Source organism: Dreissena polymorpha, chromosome 1, assembly GCF_020536995.1.
Source record: "Dreissena polymorpha isolate Duluth1 chromosome 1, UMN_Dpol_1.0, whole genome shotgun sequence".
In the NCBI taxonomy this organism is placed as follows: Eukaryota; Metazoa; Mollusca; class Bivalvia; order Myida; family Dreissenidae; genus Dreissena; species Dreissena polymorpha.
In genome coordinates, this window is record NC_068355.1 from 39,784,764 (window position 1) to 39,810,729 (window position 25,966).

At 35.0% G+C, this 25,966-nt stretch overlaps 1 protein-coding gene across 2 annotated transcripts in view; it reads right to left on the minus strand.

Annotated features, from left to right (window-relative positions):
• Window positions 1-633: 633 nt before the first annotated feature.
• Window positions 634-25,966, minus strand: part of LOC127877301 (laminin subunit beta-1-like) — an 86,897-nt gene continuing 61,564 nt past the window's right edge. For both annotated transcript variants that reach the window (XM_052423018.1, XM_052423006.1), the window contains exons 19-31: window positions 25,351-25,550; window positions 24,913-25,009; window positions 22,390-22,581; window positions 20,323-20,503; window positions 19,580-19,764; window positions 18,165-18,400; window positions 17,518-17,700; window positions 17,165-17,341; window positions 14,748-14,923; window positions 10,240-10,381; window positions 8,261-8,437; window positions 6,239-6,395; window positions 634-5,197 (exon numbers count right to left, since the gene is read on the minus strand). In XM_052423018.1, the coding sequence (XP_052278978.1) occupies window positions 5,058-5,197; window positions 6,239-6,395; window positions 8,261-8,437; window positions 10,240-10,381; window positions 14,748-14,923; window positions 17,165-17,341; window positions 17,518-17,700; window positions 18,165-18,400; window positions 19,580-19,764; window positions 20,323-20,503; window positions 22,390-22,581; window positions 24,913-25,009; window positions 25,351-25,550 (2,243 nt within the window). In that variant the 3' untranslated portion in view covers window positions 634-5,057. The remainder of the gene's footprint in view (window positions 5,198-6,238; window positions 6,396-8,260; window positions 8,438-10,239; window positions 10,382-14,747; window positions 14,924-17,164; window positions 17,342-17,517; window positions 17,701-18,164; window positions 18,401-19,579; window positions 19,765-20,322; window positions 20,504-22,389; window positions 22,582-24,912; window positions 25,010-25,350; window positions 25,551-25,966) is intronic.

The window sequence follows — 25,966 nt, forward strand, 5'->3', positions numbered from 1 at the left end:
CCTCAAAATCAATAGGGGTCATCTACGAGTCATGATCAATGTACCTATCAAGTTTCATGATCCTAGGCATAAGCGTTCTTGAGTTATCATCCGGAAACCATTTTACTATTTCGGGTGACCTTGACCTTTGACCTAGTGACCTGAAAATCAATAGGGGTCATCTGCTAGTCATGATCAATCTACCTCTCAAGTTTCATGATCCTAGGCATAAGCGTTCTTGAGTTATCATCCAAAAACCATTTTACTATTTCGGGTCACCGTGACCTTGACCTTTGACCTAGTGACCTCAAAATCAATAGGGGTCATCTGCGAGTCATGATCAATGTACCTATGAAGTTTCATGATCCTAGGCCCAAGCGTTCTTGAGTTATCGTCTGACAACCACCTGGTGGACGGACCGACAGACCGACGGACCGACATGAGCAAAGCAATATACCCCCTCTTCTTCGAAGGGGGGCATAAATATAGACCTAAATTACGCATAAACCACACATTTTTAAGTTTGGATATCAAATAAAAATTGTTGGATTAACAGAGCAAAAAAAGTTGTCCACTTGCAAAATAAACCCATCAAACACAAAATTAATCTTCATTAACATTTTAACACGCACTCATATTTCAAATGCAAATTAATAACTTTAAAGATTTAATGTCAAGTAAAGGGACTTTGCCCAACATACCAAAAGTCACAAAAGTAAAGGCCCACAAATGCTCCAGTATCTGGAGGGACTGCTGTTTTATTGTTCGTACTAATCGTATACAAAAGTAATAACCAAAATGTATACATATTAATAGTGTGGCTCGATTGGTCATTGTCGGCTCGGGTACTACTTACATGTACCCAGATAACATGTAAGTATACTTACATGTGCCCCGGGTACGGTAAATATACTTAACGTACCCGGCCGATATTAGACTGTATCCAAGTTTTATTCCGGACCAAAATCCGATGTCATAAAACACGCTACCGATTACCTTAATTGCGAAACAAACTTATATTTGTAAAAAAAACTTCATCAAAATACTTTTTGAAGATGAGTTTCGATAATATAGAGGACATTTAACAGAAAATTAACATAAATACGAACATAATTAATAAAAAAAATAGCCGACAACAACAGAATTAGCTTTAAAATTTCCGGGTGCGTGTAAGTACATATATTGTTCCAGGGGTACATGTAAGTATACTTAAGTGTACCCGGGGTACATGTAAGTAGTATCCGAGCCGACAATGACCAATCGAGCAATAGTGTGATGAGTACATGTCAATTATACAGCATAAAAACTTTGAAATGAAACATTTCAGGTATCTGTACGATTGGGACAACTCTTTCCGTCAACAACAGATCTAAGAAATGCAAATATCATGCTGAACAGTTTCAATTTAGTACTGGTATGTATAGATCTAAAATGAAAGAAAATGAGAATAAGAAAGAAAACTTGGCTATAAATAATGCCAGTTAAGTTTGTGCATACAAAATGCAAATGATAAAATTTACTTATTCTAGTAAAAATAAGCTGAACAAGATATGTGTTCGTCAGAAACACTATGTCCCCTTCTGCGCCGCTTTGAAGCTATATATTTGACCTTTGACCCTGAAGGGTGACCTTGACCTTTTACCACTCAAAATGTGCAGCTCCATGAGATACACATGCATGCCAAATATCAAGTTGCTGTCTTTAATATTGCAAAAGTTATGGCAAATGTTAAAGTTTGACGCAAACACACAAACAAACAAACCAAGCAACAAACAGGGCAAAAACAGTATGTTCCCCACTATAGTGGTGGGGGACATAAAAAGACATGGCAGACATAATTTAAGTTTTTTTATTATGCTCAATCAATTTATTAAAGCTATACATGTACATGGTTTAAAGAATATTTGCTACATAGAACATCTGACAAAGCGTGGTAGAACAAAGCGTGGTAGAACAGTATAGTTTTTAATGTGCTTTAGTAACACAAAAATTCAGTTTGATAAACTACAAAAATGGGCCATTTGAGCAATTTTGAGGGAAAATCCTTTGAAATTTCAAATTTTAAAATATTGTTTTTGACATTCTACCATTCTTCTTTTTTGTTTATATTATAATACAAGAAATAACAAATATTTTGTTTAACATAAGTATGGGCATGCATGGCTAACTAAACATATTTCTAATGTGGGTAATAAATCCAGTAGATTAAAAGTAGATTGACTAAATTGTGTAACATTGAGGTATTTGAACTATTACTCTACATGACACTTATTTTTCAAACATATGGGTACATGTATATGAATGACACATACAAATAAATAATTCACAACTCCTTGGCACAGATATGGTACTAAAATTCAGCAGTCACAAAAACTAATGAAAATCATAACAGATTGTAAATGGTTTTCAAAGTTTCTACATTAAAAGATTACTTTGGGGGTATTGGTAAAAAAATAAGTAGACATATTCGTTTTAACTATTTAAGCAAATTATATTATACTAATCTGTGAAACCATATGCTGTTAATGTTAATGGTTGTTTTTTCTGACAGTTAAATATATTACAACTAAAATGTTCACATTATAATACATTCTCAAATATATAAGCAAAGTAAAAAGTAAAAGAAAGCAAAATACTCTGGAAATTATATGTTACCTACATTTTTACATTAACATATCCAATGTTTTGATAAAGGCATTATGCCGAAACGTCAATTAAAGGAGTATAATCAGAGAGTTATAATTATTTAATATCCATTCGGATAATTCAACTGAGAAAGCAAAATAATTAAATTTTAGAGAATTCTTTGGTTACAATAAAGTGACTGGTTTCAATATTGCTGAGCATAAGGCAGTTCAAACTCTACAAAACAGCAAACAACCAGTTGAAACATAAAATATATGAATTTACAAAATGGGAAGAAAATAAATGGCAACATTTACAAATGTCAGATAAAAATGTAAAAACACAGTAATAGAAATCATGCAATGTAGCATAACAATACTTTCTTAACTTACTGTTAAGTAAAGAAAATAAGGAAACTTGAAATGTCCCTTTAATGTTACACTTCAATGAAGAAATTAAATAAGAGTTTTCTAACAGTCATGTTAATTGTTTAAATGTCATTCATCAGCAAAGTTTTTCATGAGATTGAGAATCTTGAAGAAAATTGTATAGAAAGTGTAACCATTTGTTTTTAAATTCACTAAAGGTGATTATAAAAATGGAACATATAAGTCAGAAAAACAATTATTATTCTGCCCAGATAGGCAAGGATTTGACTTTACCCTTTTTCAATGTACGCGCAAAAAAGTTCCTTAAACAATTAACCAGATATGAAAATGGATGAGAAAATTTAAAATACATGCAAATCCCTTCCATTACTGTTCAAATTATATCAAAACAGAAACATGCAGAATTATGACATAATAATGAAAATAAAAGTAAGTTTTAAGATAACAAATATTCACACAAAATGTATACCGGTACATGGACTAAAAGTTTACACAAATATAACAAATAGAAAGATCTACACAAGATACACGTTCGTTGAACATTGCCGACATTCTGTCATGAACATTTTGGCAAAACATGGATGTTCACAATCATGTGTATACAAGAAAAATACAAGAAATAGAAATACAATATGGAGGTCCATATTGTTAAAAGCCTTAAAACTTATGCAATTTATACAAAAGTTATCCAGTAACATTAAAATGTAACATCATTATTATTTTAAGAAAGAAACACACTTAAACTTAACCTTTATTTTATGTGAATAAGCTGAATAAAATTAGGATTGTACAATATCTTAAGAATATAGCCGGGAAACTAAGGAGCTTAACACATTTGGATATAGACCTGACATTTTTATGGCACGCAAAGATAAAATAAAAAAGGAATAAAAGCAAAACTGAAGAAAAAGAAATTGCGAAAGACATTCAATTGATGTAAAAACTTTCATTACGACTTATTAATATGTTCTAACAAATAAAAAAACTCCAATCATAAGAAAATAAAAAAAACATAATTCAGAATTTTCACAAAAAGAAACAAGAGATGTGTTTGTCAGAAACACAATGCCCCCTAATGCGCCGCTTCTTTGTTGTTGACCTTTGACCTCGAAGGATGACCTTGACCTTTCACCACTCAAAATGTGCAGCTCCATGAGATACACATGCATGCCAAATATCAAGTTGCTATGTTCAATATTTCAGAAGTTATTGCAAAACTTTACTGTCAGGTAAAAGTTTTTGGACAGAATGACAGACAGAAAGACAGACAGGCCAAAAACAATATACCCCCGGTCATTCGATCTGGGGGCATTAAAACACACATGCAATGGTCAATTTAAATATGTGACACTTTGTTTCACAACACCTGATCACTTAGCAATAAAAACACATATGTAGCTATTTGCCACACTATAAATAGTTAAGTACAAAATACTGGCCTTAAAACTACAAACCATTCAATATACACTGTTAAGTATGTAAATAATAAAATCAACCAAATGGTTCCTTAATCAAGGGCAGACAAAGAAGTTTAAAGACTCAAATGTTTACTACAAAAAATGAAGAGCAATATCATTAGAGCAATAACATATTTTGTGACATTTAAAAAACAACAATTTTTTAATTGCATATAGTAAAATACCATAAAGGATAAAAGTCTTTGGCACTTAAACAATATTTTTGTGTACATGTTTTGTTTATAGAAGCTTTTATTGTTTTACATTTTGTCTTAAATATAGTCATTCTTTTTTAAATAAATCTATAATTTAGAAAATATTTTTCAAACTGTAACGTTACTTATCTTGACTAATATAAGACCAAACATGAACTTGTATGTTAAACCTGTACAGAGAAACAAACATATTCACAAAACGTGCCCTTACTTTACAAAGTAAATTCATGTAATACAAAACAAACTAGTTACAAACGTTCATCATTCACACTCACAAACAAAAAATGAACGCATAGCTATCATATAACCTACACAAGTATCTTACTATATTGCAAGAAAAACTTGTTTCTTCTAAACCTGAAGAAACCTAGCTAGCTAATCCTCGATGAGGACTACGTAGTGCATGTCCGATAGTCGTTCGCCTTGCGCTGAATCTCTTCTAGGTACTTGGTCATGTTCGCGTTATATTCATCTATACGTCTCGTCAACTTGGCGAGCTCTTCTTCGTAGTTGGTGAACTCTTGGTTCATACCTGAAAAAAAAGAAAGAAAGTTATCATATCTATAGTTAGTTTCAGTCACGGTCCGGTGACTCAAAGGCTCACGCTCTTATTTGACCTAGTGACCCAAAAATGAGTGTGGCGTGTAGAACTTATCAACATGCAGTTACATATGAAGTTTCAAAGTTGTAGGTGGAAGCACTTTGATTTTAGAGTCAATGTTAAGGTTTTAGCATGACGTGGACAGCGGACGGCAGACAACGAGCTGGCTATGACAATACCACGGGTCTTCTCCGAAAACAGCTGAGCTAATAAAATGAGTGACAAAAAAAGGTAGGCATTATAAAAATGTAGAGGGACAATATATTTAAAAAGGAAGAAACATAAATATTGGAGGGATTCCCTCCCCTTCCATTCTGCTTTTAATGAATCAATAATTAAAAGGAGGAATAATTAAAAGGGAGGAATTTAGCTTAGAGGAGGAGAAAACACTCCATTCTTAAACTTTAGAATAATCAAGAGGCTTCAAACCAAGAAAATAAAGTTCAGTGTTTGAAAATATACAGGCTACCACTGGTTATTATGTCATTAAGAAAATGTTCTACATGAAGAATAATAAAGATAGAGGTGGTTGATACCAAATTTGACTCAAAATTGGAGACATTCTTCAATATTACAATTAAAAGATTATTCTTTATTCTTCGACATAATTCTACGTATTATTTGATGAATATGAGCCAAGATGAGTATCAGAACACACCCATAACCAGAGGCAATGAAAAACATGGCCGTACTTGAATCACTTCTGAGTTTAAGCAACTTTGTCGTGGACCAGATTAGTATAAGAATGGAACCATAACCAGAAGATATAAATAACCATGTGTGTACTCACTTCTGAGCTTCAGCAGCTTAATAATGGACCAGATTAGTATGAGAATGGAACCATAACCAGAAGCAGTAAAAAAAATCAACACGTATGTACTCACTTCTGAGTTTCAGCAACTTGATCATGGACTAGTTAGTATAAAAATGGAACCATAAACAGAAGCAGTAAATAATCACGGGTGTACTCACTTTTGAGTTTCAGCAGCTTGGTTGTGGACTCAGTGGCCATCTTGTCCGCCTTCATCCTCAGCTGCTCCACGCGGCTCTTGGCGTTGGCTGTTGAGTTGTACTTGATGTTAAGCCGATTGAGCACGTCCGGATAGCGGTTCTCCAGCTCTTGAGCGCTCTGTATTTATAATGAAATTAACAAAGGTTTTTTTTATGTTATGTGTTTTGTTAAGATTCTTGTTGCATTCACTGATAATTGGGTAAAAAAAAAGGTAATCAAATAACTTTGCTTTTTTGTAGATTTTTATTTCATTTTACAATATTGCTGTCATTAAATGGAAAATTATTACCTTTTTTTGTTGTGGGCAAGCTTAGTTGATATATAGAGAATAACAGGTTACTGTCCACTCGTTTTGAAATATATCAGGCGAGGCTTAGAATAATATAACGGCGAGGCTTGCCGAGCCGTTATTTTATTCGTGCCGAGCCTGATATATTACAAAACGACGGGACAGTAACCTGTTTTTCTGTTTATCATACCACATTTTCCTTAAAATCTGCAAAACAATCCATTTCTTTATATTGAATATGTACGGATTCCTGCTGATTTTGCTGATTCGGCTTTTACACGTTGACATACATGTAGAAACGGCACTACAAATGGGAAGAGTACAACCACTTTAATTATAAACGTCTTGAATTGGAGATCAGGAATGGACTGCAGCGACAAATTTAATCTAAGAACACACTTCACTGAATAGTTTGCAGACGCCATTTTCGAGATGTGTATTGAAATTGACATTTTTATGATGGTGTCAATACCGACATAAGCGTGTAAAATCGTTTGTTTAAATAGTTGAGGATTAGCTTACAGTTATCATTTGTCTTGACTTTCTGTGCAACATTTGCAAGTGCAATGACTATACAAATGTATCGATATTTAAGATTTATTGCCCCATCGATGACGTCATTTAACTTATGCAGTGCGGGCTGTTGCGATTTTTTTTAAATAAACGTTTTTGTGATTTATGACTTTAAACTAGACTAAAATATGTACATTCTTTGTATGATAAATCACTATTTTAGCAATATTATGGCAGTCAGATAGTCAATCTGAACTTAATTTAATAATATTTAAGTCATAAATTATAATGGAAGTAATATGAAATACTTGTTTTTGTGTGTGTTAGTTATGCTGCTTAGAGCACAGGTGCACACTTATCGCTATAAATTATATTATGACGAATCCTAAACAAGACAAACACTTACATAATTACATGTTACTTTGGATCATTACAAGATTTTGTGATATCATTTATCACTGATTATAAACTCATCATCTTGACATCTCAATTCTTGATGGCCAACTATCAACAAGTCAATAACTAATTTACTTCAAGAAACAATTCTTTAAGCTTTATTTTTTGTTATTTGAAGAAAGCAATTATTGCACTGAAGAGTCAAAGGGTGTGTTTTCTAACTTAAAACACTGCATACTGCATTTTGATGTAAATAATATTCCATCCCAACAATATTCAAAGGTAAATACCCTTACAAATATTGGAAGGATGTGAGGTCTCACCCATTTTCCAACATGTATATATGGTTAATCTGTGATTCATATGTATGGTTAAAATGTGATTTGTTCAAATAATAAAATATGCTAGTATTATTCTTAATATGTAATACATAACAAGAGATGTGTTTGTCAGAAACACAATGTCCCCTTATGCGCCGCTTGAATTATTATTCTTTTGACCTTGAAGGATGACCTTGATCTTTCACCAGTCAAAATGTGCAGCTCCATGAGATACACATGCATGCAAAATATCAAGTTGCTATGTTCAATACTTCAAAAGTTATCGCAAAACTTTAACCAATGTTAAAGTTTTGGGACACACACATACAATGACACAATGACGCACAGACAGACAGACAGGCCAAAAACAATATACCCCCGATCTTTCTATCCGGGAGCATAATAAGTACAGTTATAGAATGCTAGTATTATTCTTGTTTATAAAATACATGTAAAGTACATACAGTAGCCGCTCTGTTTGCGAGGTTTGCAGCCTCTGTGGCGGTGTTCTCAGCGTTCTGCAGATGGAAGTTGTTCTCATTGATCTTCTTCTGTAGATCCTCCAGGCCCTGCTGTAGCGAGTCCACGTTGTCCATCGTCTTGCGAGACTTCTCCTCCGCCGCGGTCGTCTCAGACTCAATCTGAAGTGTTACATTTAAACATGGTTTTTTTAGCTTTGTTGTTGTTTTTTTATTAAAATTCGGGTCTGTTTAAAAGTGCCATTCTTGATGGGAAAAAATCTGAATTGAAGGATTTCAAAAACAAATTTCTTGTTTAAAAAAAAATAAATCTCAACATTATGTTCATCTCACATCCATCTATAAAGGTTGAACCTTTGTCAATATAAATGATTTAATTATCAATTCCAAACTATTGTTGCTGTTTTTAAAATATATATGTGTTTATAACAACACACTAATTTCCCAATTGTAGTAAAAAAACAAGAGATGTGTTCGTCAGAAACACAAAGCCCCCTATTGCACTGCTTTGAATTTATTTTTTTACCTTTGACCTTGAAGGATGACCTTGACCTTGAACTTCCACCACTCAAAATGTGCAGCTTCATGAGAATGCTGCTTTTTTTTTTTTTTTAACCTTTGACCTTGAAGGATGACCTTGACCTTGAACTTCCACTACTCAAAATGTGCAGCTTCATGAGAACGCCGCTTTGATTATTATTTTTTTACCTTTGACCTTAAAGGATGACCTTGACCTTGAACTTCCACCACTCAAAATATCCAGCTTCATGAGATACATATGCATGCCAAATATCAAATTGCTATCTTCAGTATTGAAAAAGTTATGGCCAATGTTAACTTTTTTGGACGGACAGACGACATATATTTGACCTTGAAGGATGACCTTGACCTTCTGCTTTCACCACTCAAAATGTGCAGCTCCGTGAGATGCACATGCATGTCAAATATCAAGTTGCTATTTTCAATATTGAAAAAGGTATGGCCAATGTTAAAGTTTTCGGACAGACAGACGCCATATATTTGTCATTCGACCTTGAAGGATGACCTTGAGCTTCACCTTTCACCACTCAAAATGTTCAGCTCCATGAGATACACACGCCGCTTTGATTATTATTTTTTTACCTTTGACCTTAAAGGATGACCTTGACCTTGAACTTCCACCACTCAAAATATCCAGCTTCATGAGATACATATGCATGCCAAATATCAAATTGCTATCTTCAGTATTGAAAAAGTTATGGCCAATGTTAACTTTTTTGGACGGACAGACGACATATATTTGACCTTGAAGGATGACCTTGACCTTCTGCTTTCACCACTCAAAATGTGCAGCTCCGTGAGATGCACATGCATGTCAAATATCAAGTTGCTATTTTCAATATTGAAAAAGGTGTGGCCAATGTTAAAGTTTTCGGACAGACAGATGCCATATATTTGTCATTCGACCTTGAAGGATGACCTTGAGCTTCACCTTTCACCACTCAAAATGTTCAGCTCCATGAGATACACATGCATGCCAAATATCAAGTTACTATCTTCAATCGTGCAAAAGTTATGGCCAATGTTAAAGTTTTTGGACGGACGGACAGACGCCATATATTAGACATTTGACCTTGAAGGATGACCTTCACCTTTCACAACTCAAAATGTGCAGCTATGTGAGATGCACAAGCATGCCAAATATCAAGTTACTATCTTCAATACTGAAAAAGTTATGGCCGTTAAAGTTTTCGGATGGACGGACAGGCTGACATACTGACACACTGACGGACAGTTCAACAGTTCAAATTTAGGTTTTTGAAAAATTATAATGGCTAAAGGACGTGGGCCTGGTTCAAAGTGTTACATGTTTCATGATAACAATTTGCTTCTGCAAAAATCAATACAAATATTCTGTATATATAAACAATTTTTGTCTTTTTAGTATATAGACTACATCAAGCAATAAAAACTGAGCTGCCTACCTGTGTAAGATCTGTCTGTGCATTATTGATGTCACTGTCGGCTTTCTCGATAGCAATCAATGCCTTGTCCTGGGCCTCTTTAGACCCATTGAGTGCCTTCAGGACACCCTGAGCTGTCTCCAGGATGGCAGCAGCCGCACGCCTGAAAAGCACAAACATCACCAATGTTTTATAGAGAATACTAGGTTAGCGTTGAATACAGAGAAGTTTATGTTGCGAGGCTTAGAACGCCGGAAGCGCGAGCCTTGGCGAGCGCTTTCGGTGTTCGAGCCGAGCAACATAAACTTCTCTGTATTCAACGCTAATCCTAGTATTCTATTTATCCCATTTGATTTTTTCAACGTGACATTTAACATAAATAGATCTAATAACCTTAACAATAATTTTAATTCAGTCATAAAAGCGCTTAAAATCTAACAAATGTAACCATGCGTAGTGATATACATGTATTTGTTCTGGTACGCAAAATAGTGTTTAAAAAATTCACACACAAACTGTAAAACAAGTAAAAAATATCACCATATGCCTACATTCAATTTTACGCAGTATGCGAATTTTAACACATTACGACCGCGAAAAGAAGATTTTACTTTACTATAATTCATTTTATTTTCGAAAGAAAATGATCAAATCCAATATGGCGGCGATTGCTCCTGACAAAATGCTGTCGATGTCAACATACATGTACACCATCGACGACCTAGTTCTGGCTACCATAACTTTATGTCGCTTTTTATGATTTTTGACTGGCGCGACTTTGTACAGGTCTTTCAATACTAAATAAACTGTACGCTGAAGTTTCTTTAGCTATCGAAGACCTTGACAATTTTGACGAGTAAACAGACAACTGCAGCGACTGACACTTTATTTGACAAAATATACAGGGCAATACGTTTTCCGACTTCGGACGAATTTAAGGACGCGCAGAACGTGTTTTTTATAAAATGTTATGGGTATGCCGTGTGTGATCCGATGCATCAATGGCGCCCATGTTAAAATCATTTCCCCGAGAACAGGGAACGACAAAAGTACAAACAAAAATCAAAACACGTAAGAACTAGTATCTTACCTTTAATTATCCTTTAAAATCCATCTAATAATCCATTTAACTCAATAATTGACGATTTTGCATCTAGGGTCTTTAATAATTATTTTAGCATAGTTAAATAAAGACCCTTATGCCATTCTATCACTTTATTCAAATGAGTTTATGAACGCGATAAACTTTCTTCTTCGTCACACGCTACGTCATGTACTCTACATTACTGCTGTTCAAATGAACCGGAGCAGTTTATCTAATAATAGCCGTTGGTAAACTCGGTTGCATTTGCAGATTTCTGCATACAAACATAATTATGTTTAAACTTGCACAATGTTTTATTTATCTATGGTAAATGCCCTTATTGTACGAGAAAATAATTTAATATATAAATACACAAAGAATGGAAAACATTCCAGTACACAACAGATAAATAAGTAGAAAATACCCGTGTACAAAATGGGACGTTCCCAATTCCAGTGTGGTGCTATTTTTACCATCTTATACTTTACACAGCTCTATGCCTAACGTGAATTAAATAGGAAAGCAAACATAGCAGATTATTCATGAACTGTGCGATATGTGTATGGCTTGTTGTACATTCTTAATATTTAAGTTAAATGTCAAAAGTATATGCTTTGGTTATAAGCAATGCACATTACACGAAATAAGGAAAATGTGATCAATTGACAATTCAGATATGTCGACATACAGTACATGTAGAAAAAATGTGAAATAAGTCGCGTTTATAATAAATCGTCAAAAAAATGAGGAAAATGACGCAACAAGTATGCCATTTTATGACGCCATCAATCAGCTGATTCATTATACGGATGGCGAAAAATTATGTCATATGACTAGTTTTAAAGGTTGAAGGTCGTATAATTTTGAAGCTTAAGTTTTGTCGACTTTGTTATAAATAAAAAAATAACAAAACAAAAATCGTGTAATTTCATATTTTATTTCAACATTTCTTTTGGTGAATATGTCAGATATATGTTTTTCTGCAAAATGTGCACATTTTCTTCTAATGGGTGACCTTAAAATTCGATCAATGAACCAAACAATATCGACCTAATTTTAGCGCATATCGCATGACGTCATTTAAAAAGTAGTCCGTGCACGCGACAGGTATATTCCACAGTGTTGAATACAAGCAAGTATATCCCACAACGTGTTATACCGTCAATGTCGCTGTGAAAATGGGATAAAAATATATATATATATATATATATATATTAGCCCGTCCTTGGAAAACAGTGTTGTCACATAAGGCTATGCAGTTTGCTTAAGCTCATTAGGGGCGACACATTCTGCTTTTAAGGTATTTTTGGTTTAAAGGATGTCTCTTCTTAGCTAAAATCCAGGTAAGGCGGAAAGTGTCCTCCCTGATAAGCCTGTGCAGACTGTATTAAGTGAGGCTCATATATAAGGATTCTTCCAAAGTATAATAAATAATTAAATAACACGTAAAATAATTCAGCACTGTTTAGATGTTAATGTGTATATAAATTAAGTTACACCTTAACTGTTATTATAACGTCAAGACATTATTCGGTACAAGTTGATAATTGAAAGGCCTAATTGAAATACCGTCCACTCTCGTTATCTCGACATCGGATATCTCGATATTCTCGATATGTCGAAGTAAGCTCAACGTCCCATTTTTTTTCCTTCTTTATCTATATTAATAAACATCGCTTATCTCATTTTCGTTATGTCGAATAATTCGATATGTCGATGTAAATTTTTGTCCCGAGTCCCGATTTAACATGTATTTACTGTGGTTTATCTCGAAGTGCGAATAACTTTCCCAGTGTCGGCAAAAGGTGAGAAACTTTTTCTTTGATACTTCACCGTCCGGCTTCGCCAAAGCTGCTCCCGATACTGTGCGGTAGAAAATCGATCCGTTAATTACATCAATGATCACACGTGTGTAATGTCGTTAGCAATTAAATCTTGATTAAGGCCTGTCACTTTAAGTGTCACTTGAACATCAATTAACTGCAATTAATACACAGCCTGCCGAAAGACTAATTGTTTTTACAAACAACATTCCAAAATGCATTGAGTTATATTTTTGCGTATATACACCGTCGTTTACTCGACAGTTTAGAAAAATTATAACTGCATGTGTTCATGCAATTCTGTTATACTTAAAACGTCATTTTAAGCATTTAAATAGAAAAATTATTCGTGCCTCGTAAAACGCGTATATATCAGGAAGAGAGTATTATGCCACACGGTGACGGCTCTAGTTAGATAACTTAGCAGGTATTAAGATGTTAAAAACAAGATAAATTTTCATCTCATTTTTTCTTTGAAAACGCCTAATCGGATATCTCGAACTCTCGTTATCTCGATATTTTTTGTTGTTCCCGCCGACTTCGAGATAACGAGAGTGGACTGTACTTAACTTAAGAAACACATTCACACAATTTCCATCTTTAGGATGTCAATTTACAAATTTGCAAATTAGTAAAATACTTTTAAAGACATGCCTTACATTCCAAACTCATATTCTTACTAAAAGAATATCAAATCAACATTGAGAAATGTAAATTCAATCTGTTCAACATAGTTGTATTAAATTCTACCCATACCTCTGTGATACAGTCAGCAAAACATTATTATTTCACAAACAATAATGGCTATTCAATTACACAAGAGGATCCCAAATCACTAATGAACATGACAACCAAGTGTGACCTTTGACCTATGGACAGGGCTGGTGTTTATATGCAAAACACTCTCTACACGTGGTGGCATCATTTAACAAGAGCACCGCATAACAGGTGCCAACGCTCAGCTGCTGGTGCAGTTTTGAATAAATAAAAGCTTGTCAAAAGTATTTATTTTTATTTTTTTAGAGGTCACAGTGACCTTGACCTTTGACCTAGTAACCCAAAAGTGGATGTGGCGTGTAGAACTCATCGAGGTGCAGCTACATACGAAGTTTCAAAGTTGTAGGTGGAAGTTTCTTTGATTTTAGAGCCAATGTTAAGATTTTAGCACGATGCTTACGGCAGACGACAGGACATGACGAGCTGGCTATGACAATAACTCTGGTTTTCTCCGAAAACAGCAAGCAAATAATTGCATTAAAAATTATTAAGTTTCAATCTGGAAAAGCAGAAACAGCAGATACATGTGACAACATTCCCTAATAGTGAACATATGCTGTATTTTACTGTACAGATAAGCGCAGACAGACAAACGCACAAATGTACCAAATATCCCACATATACTGGACTATCATGACAGCTTTACTAAGCTCTCTTTACGCCTGCTTAGGGGTGCAATTTAAGGACCACAATTGGGGAGAAAATTGCCCTACCGCCTTACATGGCTAAATCACTCTTTATTTGTACATAGATACAGCAAAGTTAATTGAAAGAAGCCAGCTCAGAGAAGGATAAAATCTGATTCCAGCAGTGCTAGACAAAAAAAGTTAAGTAAAGACACGTACGATGCGTTTTCAGCCCGCATCTTGAGCCTCTGAGCGGTGGAGAGGTCCTCACGTGTGTCCTCCAGAATGTCGTCAATGTTCTGCAGGCCCTGGATCGTGTCATTGATCTTCTGGGCCAGCTGTTGCACCTGCTCTGGTTGAAGCGAGATTGTCATTGCCAGGACCTCGTTCGCCATCTATAAACATGTAAATAATACAATGAGTTTGTTTAATGCTTTGATGTAATTTATATTTCGTAATATATCTTCAATATTGCAAGTTATTGCAAATGTTTAAGTTGGCGCAAACAAACAAACAAACACAAACAAACCAACAGACAGGGCAAAAACAATATGTTCCCCACTATAGTGGTGGGGGACATAACAAGAGATGTGTTTGTCAGAAACACAATGCCCCCTATTGCGCCGCTTTGAAGCCATAAATTTGACCTTTGACCTTGAAGGATGACCTTGACCTTTCACCACTCAAAATCTGCAGCCCATGAGATACACATGCATGCCAAATATCACGTTGCTATCTTCAATATTGAAAAAGTTATAACCAAACTTTCATGAAGGTTAAAGTTTTAGAAATGAAAAATACAATGATATTTGACCTTTGACCTTGAAGGATGACCTTGACTTTTAACCACTCAAAATGTGCAGCTCCGTGTGATACATATGCATGCCAAATATGAAGTTGCTATCTTCAATATTGCAATAGTTATCAAACTTTAACCAAGGTTACAGTTTTGGGACACACACAATGAATGAATGAATGACAGACAGACAGACCGACAGACAGACAGGCCAAAAACAATATACCCTGGATCTTTCGATTTGGGGGCATACAAAATTAACTGCAATACTGTTAAAGGGAATATTAACAATTTTGAGCAAAGTAAAAAAACAATTTAAATAAAATGTTGAGCCAGATTGAGCACCTTCTAAGGCCGCAGTGGGATAATTTTTGTCAAAAAATTCATTTGCGAAACACGAAAAACAAAAAATACAATGAAATTCACATTTTTGGTGTTCTCAATTTACATATTGTTTAAAACCAGCTGAGGCAGCATTGAGAGGGTCAGATAAGAAACCTCCGTCATATTTATAGAAACACAGAATATACTTTGAAATGAACTGTTCTAATGTAAGAAAATAATGGATCTTTCAAGCCAGCTGTAGCCTACAGGGTTGATAGTGTTAGCCAATTTGCACCAGACAAATAAAAAATAAACACAATTAAAACGTTTCTAACAAATCAACGATTTCAGCAATGTTAACTTTCTTGACAACCACAGTACGAAGTATCATACCAAATATTTAACCTCCAAACCTTGTGGTTTCACAGAACATTTGTGATGTGTTCACTTTAAATAAATCCATCTACTGACTAACATATGCAGCAGACCAATACGATTTGAAGATAATTTGTTTAAAGATGGTTTACCAAGGACCAACCCTGTAAAGTTTCATGTAAATCTCACCAGCAGTTAAGAGAAAATATACTTTTGATGACTGACATCTGTATACATAGTAGATGACCAACATTTGTATACATAGTACAAAGATGATGACCACAGTTCACCCAGAACACATGTTGAACATGTGAGATAACAAGAGATGTGCTAGTCAGAAACACAATGCCCCCTACTGCGCCGCTTTGAAGCCATTTATTTGACCTTCAAGGATGACCTTGACATTGACCTTTCACCACTCAAAATGTGCAGCTCCATGAGATACACATGCATGCAAAATATGAAGTTGCTTTCTTCAGTATTGCGAAAGTTATGGGCAATGTTAAAGGGATCTTTTCACGCTTTGGTAAATTGACAAAATTTAAAAAAGTTGTTTCAGATTCGCAAATTTTCGTTTTAGTTATGATAATTGTGAGGAAACAGTAATACTGAACATTAACCATGGTCTAATATAGCCATTATATGCATCTTTTGACGATTTTAAAACCTAAAAATTATAAAGCGTTGCAACGCGAAACGATTGAATAATTAGGAGAGTTCTGTTTTTATCGTTAAATTTTGTGAAACTACGAAGATTGCTTATATAAGGTATAAAATACGTCTAGTACGTGTACTTGGCGGAATAGCTCAGTAGGCTAGAGCGTTTTTTACTTCAGGACTCTGGCAGGACTCCAGGGGTCACTGGTTCGAAACCTGTTCCGGGCAATGTTCTTTTCCTTTTTTTAATTTTATTCTTGATTTTTTACTGGAGCTTTTACGATCCAATGTTTACATTTATCGATATAAAGCATTTAATGAATAAGTTAAAAAAATGCCAAAATCTGTGAAAAGGCCCCTTTAAAGTTTTCAGACAGACGGACAGACACGAACTGACAGACTGACTGATGGACAGATAGACGGAATAACGGACAGTTCAAAAACTATATTTCAACCTTTGGAGGCATAAAAACCACCACCCTACCTGTTCAATGTTATCAGGTGAGGCCCCGTCCATGCGCATGAAGTCCTTGACCTTGTTGATGAGCTTTTCAAGGTCAGACCTCGTGTCTTCAGACGCTTTCTTAGCCTTGGAAGCCTCATCAAATGCCATTTGAGCTTCCTGCCGTGCCATCTGGGACAGGTCATGAGCAGCCGTCACCTGTGAGGAGAATAACAATATGAGTTGTATGTATACTTGCACTATGAACATCTTCAAGGTTGATTCAGGGGAAAATGTGGCTGTACACCGGTCATATACATTTCAAAACAGCTTCAATAGTTGCAATTTAACACAAATCAAATTACACGTATAATTTGTCTCCATATTTCACTCACATTTGTAGCGAGACCCTGTGCGTTCTGTTCTTTGAGCCTCAACTGAGCCTCTGCCTTCGTGGCGAGGTCAAGGGCGTTCACAGCCTTCTGGGAGGCGCCCTGCCCGCAGCTAGCGCCGCCACATTTCCCGCACCCACCGCCACCACAGACATCATCACATGGGTTCCCTGCTCCATCACACACCTGAAAACAAAGAGAAGTTAATAATCAGAAGATGTCAAGGTAAAAAAAATAAATCTGTCTAGAAGGTTCTACATTAAAATATTACATTATAATTCTAAAATGGACTATGAATGCATGATATAAGACTTGACTCTGCATTTAATTTACTAAATGTGAATGCACCTTATGAACTTATTTTCATGACCAGCTGGCCAATAAACACATACATTTCTTTGCTCTTTTCTCTATTAGATACCTTTATACCAAAATATAAGTAAGGTATAAAAATGAGTTTGTTTTTTTTACAATCTTTACATATTTATGAAATCTAGGAGCGTTATCAAACAAATGAAAATTCTACCAGTAAAAATAATATATAATGTTCAAATTTCTATTATCAAATATTGAAGTCCATTTGCCCCAGTCTTTCTGTCTCAAAAAATGATTAAACATGGGCATTAAACAAGATCACTAAGATCACGCACCATGGTGTTTATATCTGTAATCTTGTCACTGAGCGCGATCACGTCTGCGTCAAGTTTCCTCAACTCTTCCATGTTGCTGTCAAGACTTGCGTTGAAGTCCCTGAGGCTGACCTCAAGCAGGGATTCCACGCGACCCCTGACCTCTGCAGAGTCTGCCAGGTACTTAGCCGTGCCATCAACCAAAGCCTGTGCATCCTGGGAACGCAGTTGTGCCTCACGCGTTATGTTAAATGCACCTGCCAATCGACATCCTTCATTTTATGATAATTGAAAATTTTGCCGTATCATACCCTGTTTCATTCATACCAGGGAGGTGGGCAACTCACCCTGTTGACAGAAATATTTATATACCAAGCATTTCCTTTGAAGCTTCAGTAAAACTTAAATTCCCTTTCTACTTTCTTTTGGATATCATGTGTCTTGTTTTCAAGTAAAATCACATCTTCATTGCCCAAAAACCTTTGGTATAAGTTTTATTTCCACCATGTTGAAAACAGTAAATATGAATATAATATATATTAAATATATATATATATATATATATATATATATATATATATATATATATATATATATATATATATATATATATATATATATTTATATATATATATATATATATCATCTTTTAAAAAAAACATGTCGGGAAAAAATGAAACAAAAACACGGTGGTTCATATGGTGGTTAAAATATTTATAAAGTTTTAGCATATGAGCAATAATACTATGTTACACGCATTTAAAATAATAAATAATAATATAGTTTTTGCTAAATCAGGAGCCATTACTCCAGCTGTGTAGAAAACAGCCTACCAACAATATTAAGGGGTGCAACTTTACATGCTGGTTCCTATGTTTAAGCTTTCTAGCAGCAATATCTTTTGAGTTACAAGTGACGCAAGTTAAAACCATGTTTTCTTTTTAAATAACAAGGCGTCATAACTCCAGTTGTGACAAAAAATCCAAATAAAACTATGCAAATGCACAAGTTAATACATTTGCTGATTAATAAATTTGTAAAGTATTTACCTCTTGCAGCAATGCATTTTGGGAAACATTTGACACAATTACAAAATGCAATTATTTCAAATACAAAGAAGCCATTTTTGATTAATTGCAGTTATGTAGAAAACCATAATGTGGCGGTGCACAAGTTAAGAAATGTAACTTTTTTATTTAAACAAGGGACATAACGCATGTTATGTTGAAAATTTCAAAATCAAAATATGTAGGTATACATGCTGTTTGATAGGTTTTCACAGTTTCATCCCTGTAATAGCAATCTTGTTTATTGATGCCTCAGGGACAGTACCTGCAACTTTAAAGATTGTTGAATAGTTTATTAGAACTCCTGACAGACAGACATCTATAGGATTCCAGTTTAACCCCTTTACTTAGATTGATTCCACTCTGTACCTTCCACATCCTGCGCCTGAATGTCACTGGCGTTCCTCCGCAGCTGTTCGGCCTTCCTGTTAAGCTCTTGTACTCCCAGTTGCAGGGATGCGATGCGGCTGTTGCCCTGCTGAACACGCTCCATCGTGAACTCCAACTGCTCGTCCATAGAATCCAGCTGTTCCACGTTCGCAGTGAGATTTAACCTAAAAATCCAGGAAAAGATTAGCAGATCTAAGCAGGTCACTGGTAACCAAATGTGCCACAAGGTGTTTTGCCAATAACCCCAATAAGCAAATATGCTACTTTTTTTACCCCAATTTGTCAATATTCAATCTTTTTTGACACCTATATCCAAACATTCAATCTTTGTTAACCCCAATAATTGAATATTCAATCTTTGTTTATCCCCAATAAGCCAATATTAAATCTTTTCTTAACCCAATAAGCAAATATTCAATTTTTTCTTACCACAATTCGCCACTATTAAATCTGTTCCAAGACAAATGTCCACAATCATATACATGAAGTTTTCTGAGTGCTAGACTTACATGTTTAGCTAACCTTGGGGCGGATGTTATATTCAAACATATCTTTTTTTTCCCTTTTTTATATTAATTTTTACTAACATTTACTATGAACAATGGCGTTTGGTGGTTTCTTAAACACTTCAATAGTCAAAACTAAACTTTACTGGCCAGAGTATGCTGTTTTGTGTTGAATTGAATGCACAGATTGTACAATATTTCAGGCATATCCCATACCTTATTTTGTTCAGTAATTTCTCTAACTCTTCAACATCGTAAGACGACACCCCAGCGCTGGCGATGATCTTGCGAACCTCTGCAAGGTTTTCCTCCATCACTCGGAACTCCTTGTCAAAGGCTCCTGAGGCTCCCTCTATCTGGATGTTGCGGGCTTTTTCCATAAGGATGTTTGTTTGGCCTGTAAAAGATTGTGCACAGATACAACGCATTGACTGTGTTTATGTTTGATTTATAAAGGGTATGAACTTGGTATAAAAATTTGCCAATCTCACAACAAATATATTTTATAAAGTATATTTATGCTTTAATGTATAGGTCACTAACTTTGCTGTTCGATTTTGACAAACAACAAATACAGGATAACTTCCTAAATTCAGGCATCCAAAACTCAAAAACCTTCAGCATCTCGAACAAATCGTATTGTTTCTGCAAATCATAATTACTTCAATTACAGAAGACCACTTTTCACTAAAGCATCGACAACACAAGCATAAATGTCGGTCCCTAATTCTATATGACATTGAAATTTTCCGTCCATTACTTGAGGAGGTTATTCACACCTATGTGTTAAACTATCAGACGAGGGCAAATTGTTTGCACCTTGTAGTAATTCCTATACGATTTGCAACTTGTGACAGCTACTAAATGATAAAAGGGATGTGTTGTCCATATATTTCAATTAGTAGATTTGTATTGGTCTGCACAGCTTATTCGATATCCTCCCAGTTTTTATTAAATGCAATGTGTAAACAAGAGCTGCGCGGTCGGAGACAGATGTCCCCACAAACAGGGCCTTGACACAGGTTAGTTTGCATCAAAACTGACCATAAGAGAAAATCTGCCAAAAAAATTGGCCGATTGGTCAACTCACACAGACTTGATCATTGACCTAAATTTCAATAGGGATTATCTACTGTTCAAGGTTAATGCATCTGCAAAGTATAAGGCCCATCATTCAATCATTTGATGATATATCGAACAGAAACCAATTTAACACTTTATGTCACAGTGACATTGACCTTTGAACTATTGACCCAAATTTCAATAAGGGTCTAAACCAATGCACATCAGAAGTATAAAGCCAATGGGTTAATCCGTTCACAAGTTATTGATCGGAAACGAACTGGTCTACCGACAGACCGACATCCAGCAAAACAAAATACCCTCGATTCTTCAAAGGCAGGCATAAATATAGGCGTTCATGTCTATACATTTTTCAACAATTGTTTTGCCTTTAATTTTTAATTTTTATAGACAATCTGTAATTATTGCTGATCATCTGAAGCATTATGTCACAAACATATTGTTTCTTTTTAATAGTCAGTTACATTTAAGTGATATTTTCAAACACTATGAAAACCTAAATGATTTGAGACTTTGAAACCTCAGCATTTCTGTCATCCCAGTCGGACTTTGCACTTTTAGTTAATGAAGTTTTACTAATGGTTTATAAAGCAAATGTAAGATATACATCGTAATGCAATGTGCAAAAGTCACTTATGTTACTGTTCAATGAATTTGCCTTACATATTTGACCTGACTGTTTGTGAAACTCAACAAATATTTTTCATTTAGCTAATAAAATTGCAGTATGTAATCTAAATAATTCACAAATCAGCCTGTTCAATTCTGGTATTGCTAACAGATTTGACATGTACTCTATATGAATCTCATAACAAATATATTTCTTTCTACAAGTAACTTTCTTTTCATATATCAATAACCACTTTGCTCAAGCTAATAAAGATGTCTTCATCTTAAATGATCTTGATTTGAACATGCAAAAAGGATTTGTTCAAACAAAGTCCATGAAAAAGATCCTTATGTATTTAGCAGTGAAGATATCCCATATTTGTTTACATGTCTGGCATTTCTAAAATTGTAACGAACAATAATACTGAATTCTTGTGCATTCTTTTTTTCACTATTTAATGTCACATTATGACTGTCAGTTGACCTACTTTTATAAACACAGTTGTTTAGTCAAGGTTCACATATCTATGCAAGTAAGATAAACAAATTAATAAATAAAACTTATGAAATCAACTTCAAGTACAAACCAACCTCTCAAATCGCGTACAATCCTGTCCCAGTTATCAAAGCAATCTCCGCACGGTACGCAGTTTGGCAGCTCTCCAGTTGTCCCGCGGTCACACCGGTCACACTTGTAACCACTGATGCCCAGCAGGCAGACACACTGACCAGACTTGCGGTCACACTGCAGCTGGGCAGAACCCTGGTTGTCACAGTCACAGGCTGCAATACACCAAATAATGGCAAATGAACAATAACTTTGTTCAAATATTTGTTTATAATGTTGTTTTTTTTATTTGCATTGGTGGATACATAAAAATACTCAACTGTATGGTGCTTAACCCTTTGCATGCTGGGAAATTTGTCGTCTGCTAAAATGATGTCTGCAGAATTTCTAAAATTAGCATTTTCTTCGATTATTTTCAAAGAATACTATCAGAATAGCAAACAGTTTGGATCCTGATGAGACGCCACGTTTTGTGGCATCTCATCTGGATCCAAACTGTTTGCAAAGGCCTTCAAAATTCGGTTCCGGCACTGAAGGGTTATATATAGACGTTTATCTGGTTTGAGAAAACAAGCTGCTTAGTCTGATTTATAAAGTATTCAGTGAGAACCAACAAAACAATATCAAAGTTGATTTGGATCATCATATTGTTGATGCACTATCCTAGGTATGCTGGGTTAACAGTACTTATTGCACATAATGAACAAAATTGCAAAAAGATTTTCATAGAATCACAAAAGATTGTATAAATTATATTCAAACAAGCTCAATAACACTACTGATTAAGAACAATATTTAAAAAAACATGTTCTTAATTTCTAATTATCAAGGGCAATTGGAAAAAAAAATAAGGCTAGCAAGGCATCAATAGTTTAGCTGAAATGTGTATTACCAACATGACGTTTAAACTATCTTCCTAATTAGATAAGCCCTCATGGTGTAGTGGTAGCCTATTAGCTTTTGCCCCCAGAGGTCAAGCATTCGAACCCCAGGGCAGGCACATTTCTGTTTGTTATATTTTCATTAAGATTCTTTAAAACTATTCCAAATATTAGTTTTGCTGTCAAATACATTTTATGACATTTTTAAAACTCATTGACTGCATTGACTTCTTTTAGGTAGAATAGTAATGATTAGCGCTAATTTTTAACAACTTTATTACCCATTGTGTGTATTGTGTTTTTCAGTGTTGTTGCAGATTATACAGCCTCCACGCAGCGGATCCGGATAAAAGACAATAAGCGAAATTAAAAGATGATGAAGTGTGATCAACACCTGACTGATATACATTCTCCGCATTTATTTCAAATTAATACAGAACATATTGATTTGTGTTTGGTTGTTTGCGTTTAACTACAATACAAGTGTGAACATAGCTGCTCCGTTTATGGGTATTCGATCTTTTTAATCATTGACAGCTTTGACAAGTTTTACGATACATGTTTCTAATCATTGTTACTTGTAGCAATTGAAAACGTAACAGGTAAAGAGAAATTAGCAATCATGACGATTAGTTTCATCCAAACGTAGGGTAATTGTTTACCGAAATTCACTTTTATTTTCACGCGATTTTTAGGAAATCCCTGGGAATCATGTTTTTCAAATGACTGAGTATGATGCAATAAAACATTGCTTTGTATCCTATTGCATTCAATCTAATTTTAACTCACTCATCCATTGGTAGTTACAATTAAATCTGAACTGTGCCCTATTAAACCGCTGTCCCTTAATGCACGGTTAATTTTGCACTTCCCAAAAGTGAGGTATCTTCGTGTTTATGAAATTCTCAAACACATTTATCGAGACTTGGACCCCGTCATCCGCGTTGTATTGGAGTTAGTGTATTAATTTAAATTTGCTGTATTCATTGACATTATTAAAAGTGACATTTCAGACAAATTACTGTACTTAAAGTAATCAAATATTTACAATGCAAAACTGTTGAAACTTTATTGAAAACTGACCAAATAGCTTGCTAACACTAATTATAACCACTTATCTTCGCACCTTCTCTAATTTGTGCCGATACAGGTAAGATTGCTATTAGGTTGGCCATAAAAATAAATGAATAAGACCAAAAGCGATTGGCTTAACTATTTCAAACACTCGTTAACGATTATTCGGTCCCACTAATCCGCTTATCATAATAATGATACACGAATTGGGGCCGATTACTGCTCACCTGATAAAAAAGACTAGTATATTGACATGTGACAAACAGGCCCCACCTCCTGCATGTGACTGTCAAGTGTCCTCCCTCTTTCCCCACTACTATTTATCGCAACCGCGATATATTTCAGACATGTTTTATAGACAAATCAGATATTGACTGAAGCATTTTTTTTTCAAATTTAAGTGCTGACAAAAACGTCATTTTTATAAAAATGGCGAAATTTTGTGCTGGCGAAAATAAATGGTTTCACAGTATGTGACAAGATCAGAGATCAAAGGCAAGGCTGAAAATGGAACTTAATCCTAGAATTTGTAGTCCAATGCTCTACTAAATGAGCTCAACAGCCTGATAAGGTGTAAATACCACAACTTACGATAGCACTTGTCGTTAGGATCACCCCAGTAGAGATTCTCACATTCGCTACACGTGCGACCTCCACGACCCGGCCTGCAGTCACACTGGCCTGTCACCTAGAGCAGACAAGCAATGCACCATGTTAATGTACAACAAAAATGGACATGAAACAATTTTGCAAATAAAGTACATGTGGCTGTCCGCACTTAACCCACAACCTGGTTTGCAGTCTAAGTGGCCTGTCAAGCAAACAAGAAGAAGTGTAATAACAACTTCATTCAATACTTCCATAACAAAAATGATTTTTGCCATTTCGTTCCATCAGTCAATAAAAGCAATACTTTTTACAATAACAGTGCAAACTTAAGCTACAATAAGGGAAAACAGTCACTTTCCTGCATTAAAGAATGATTGGTTTTGAAACTTAATCAGGAAAAGATTTTTGTCATAGTATTACCTCATTGCACTCAATGCCAAAGGAACCATCTGGATCACAAAGGCACCCAATGCTGCCGTTTCCAGGTGTCATGTTCCAGAATCCAGGTGCCGACATGTCACACCTCTTGCCCACAACGTTCGGCAGACAGGGGCACTGTCCAGTGTCACGATTGCAGAAACCCGCGGACAGATTAGTGCCGATTTGATTACAAATGCATTCTGCAAAACAGATAATTGCATTCTTATATAAGTAGATAACCCATGCATTATAAATTTGAAACAATAAAATAAGTAAAACTGCAAAAAATGACAATTTTCTGATGGTCGCCCAACGAGGCAGACCCCATTTTTCCACTTATTAAAGACAGTGGATTATATTGATTATACTCACACCAATAGTTTTTCTTACCTATACAATATTTTAACAATGACCTAGCAGATGCAATTTTTATTAAAAGTGAATCTATGATAGATTTATATATTCAGTTGAATGTTTTTCTTGCTGCTGCACTATATTCTGCCAGATTGTTATGGTTAGTCACCTGGCAAACACAACCCTTTTTTTTCACTTGAGGTTAGCTGAGAAAATTCATTATTTATCTACAGTCACATTTTTTTCTCATTGCCTATCCTTC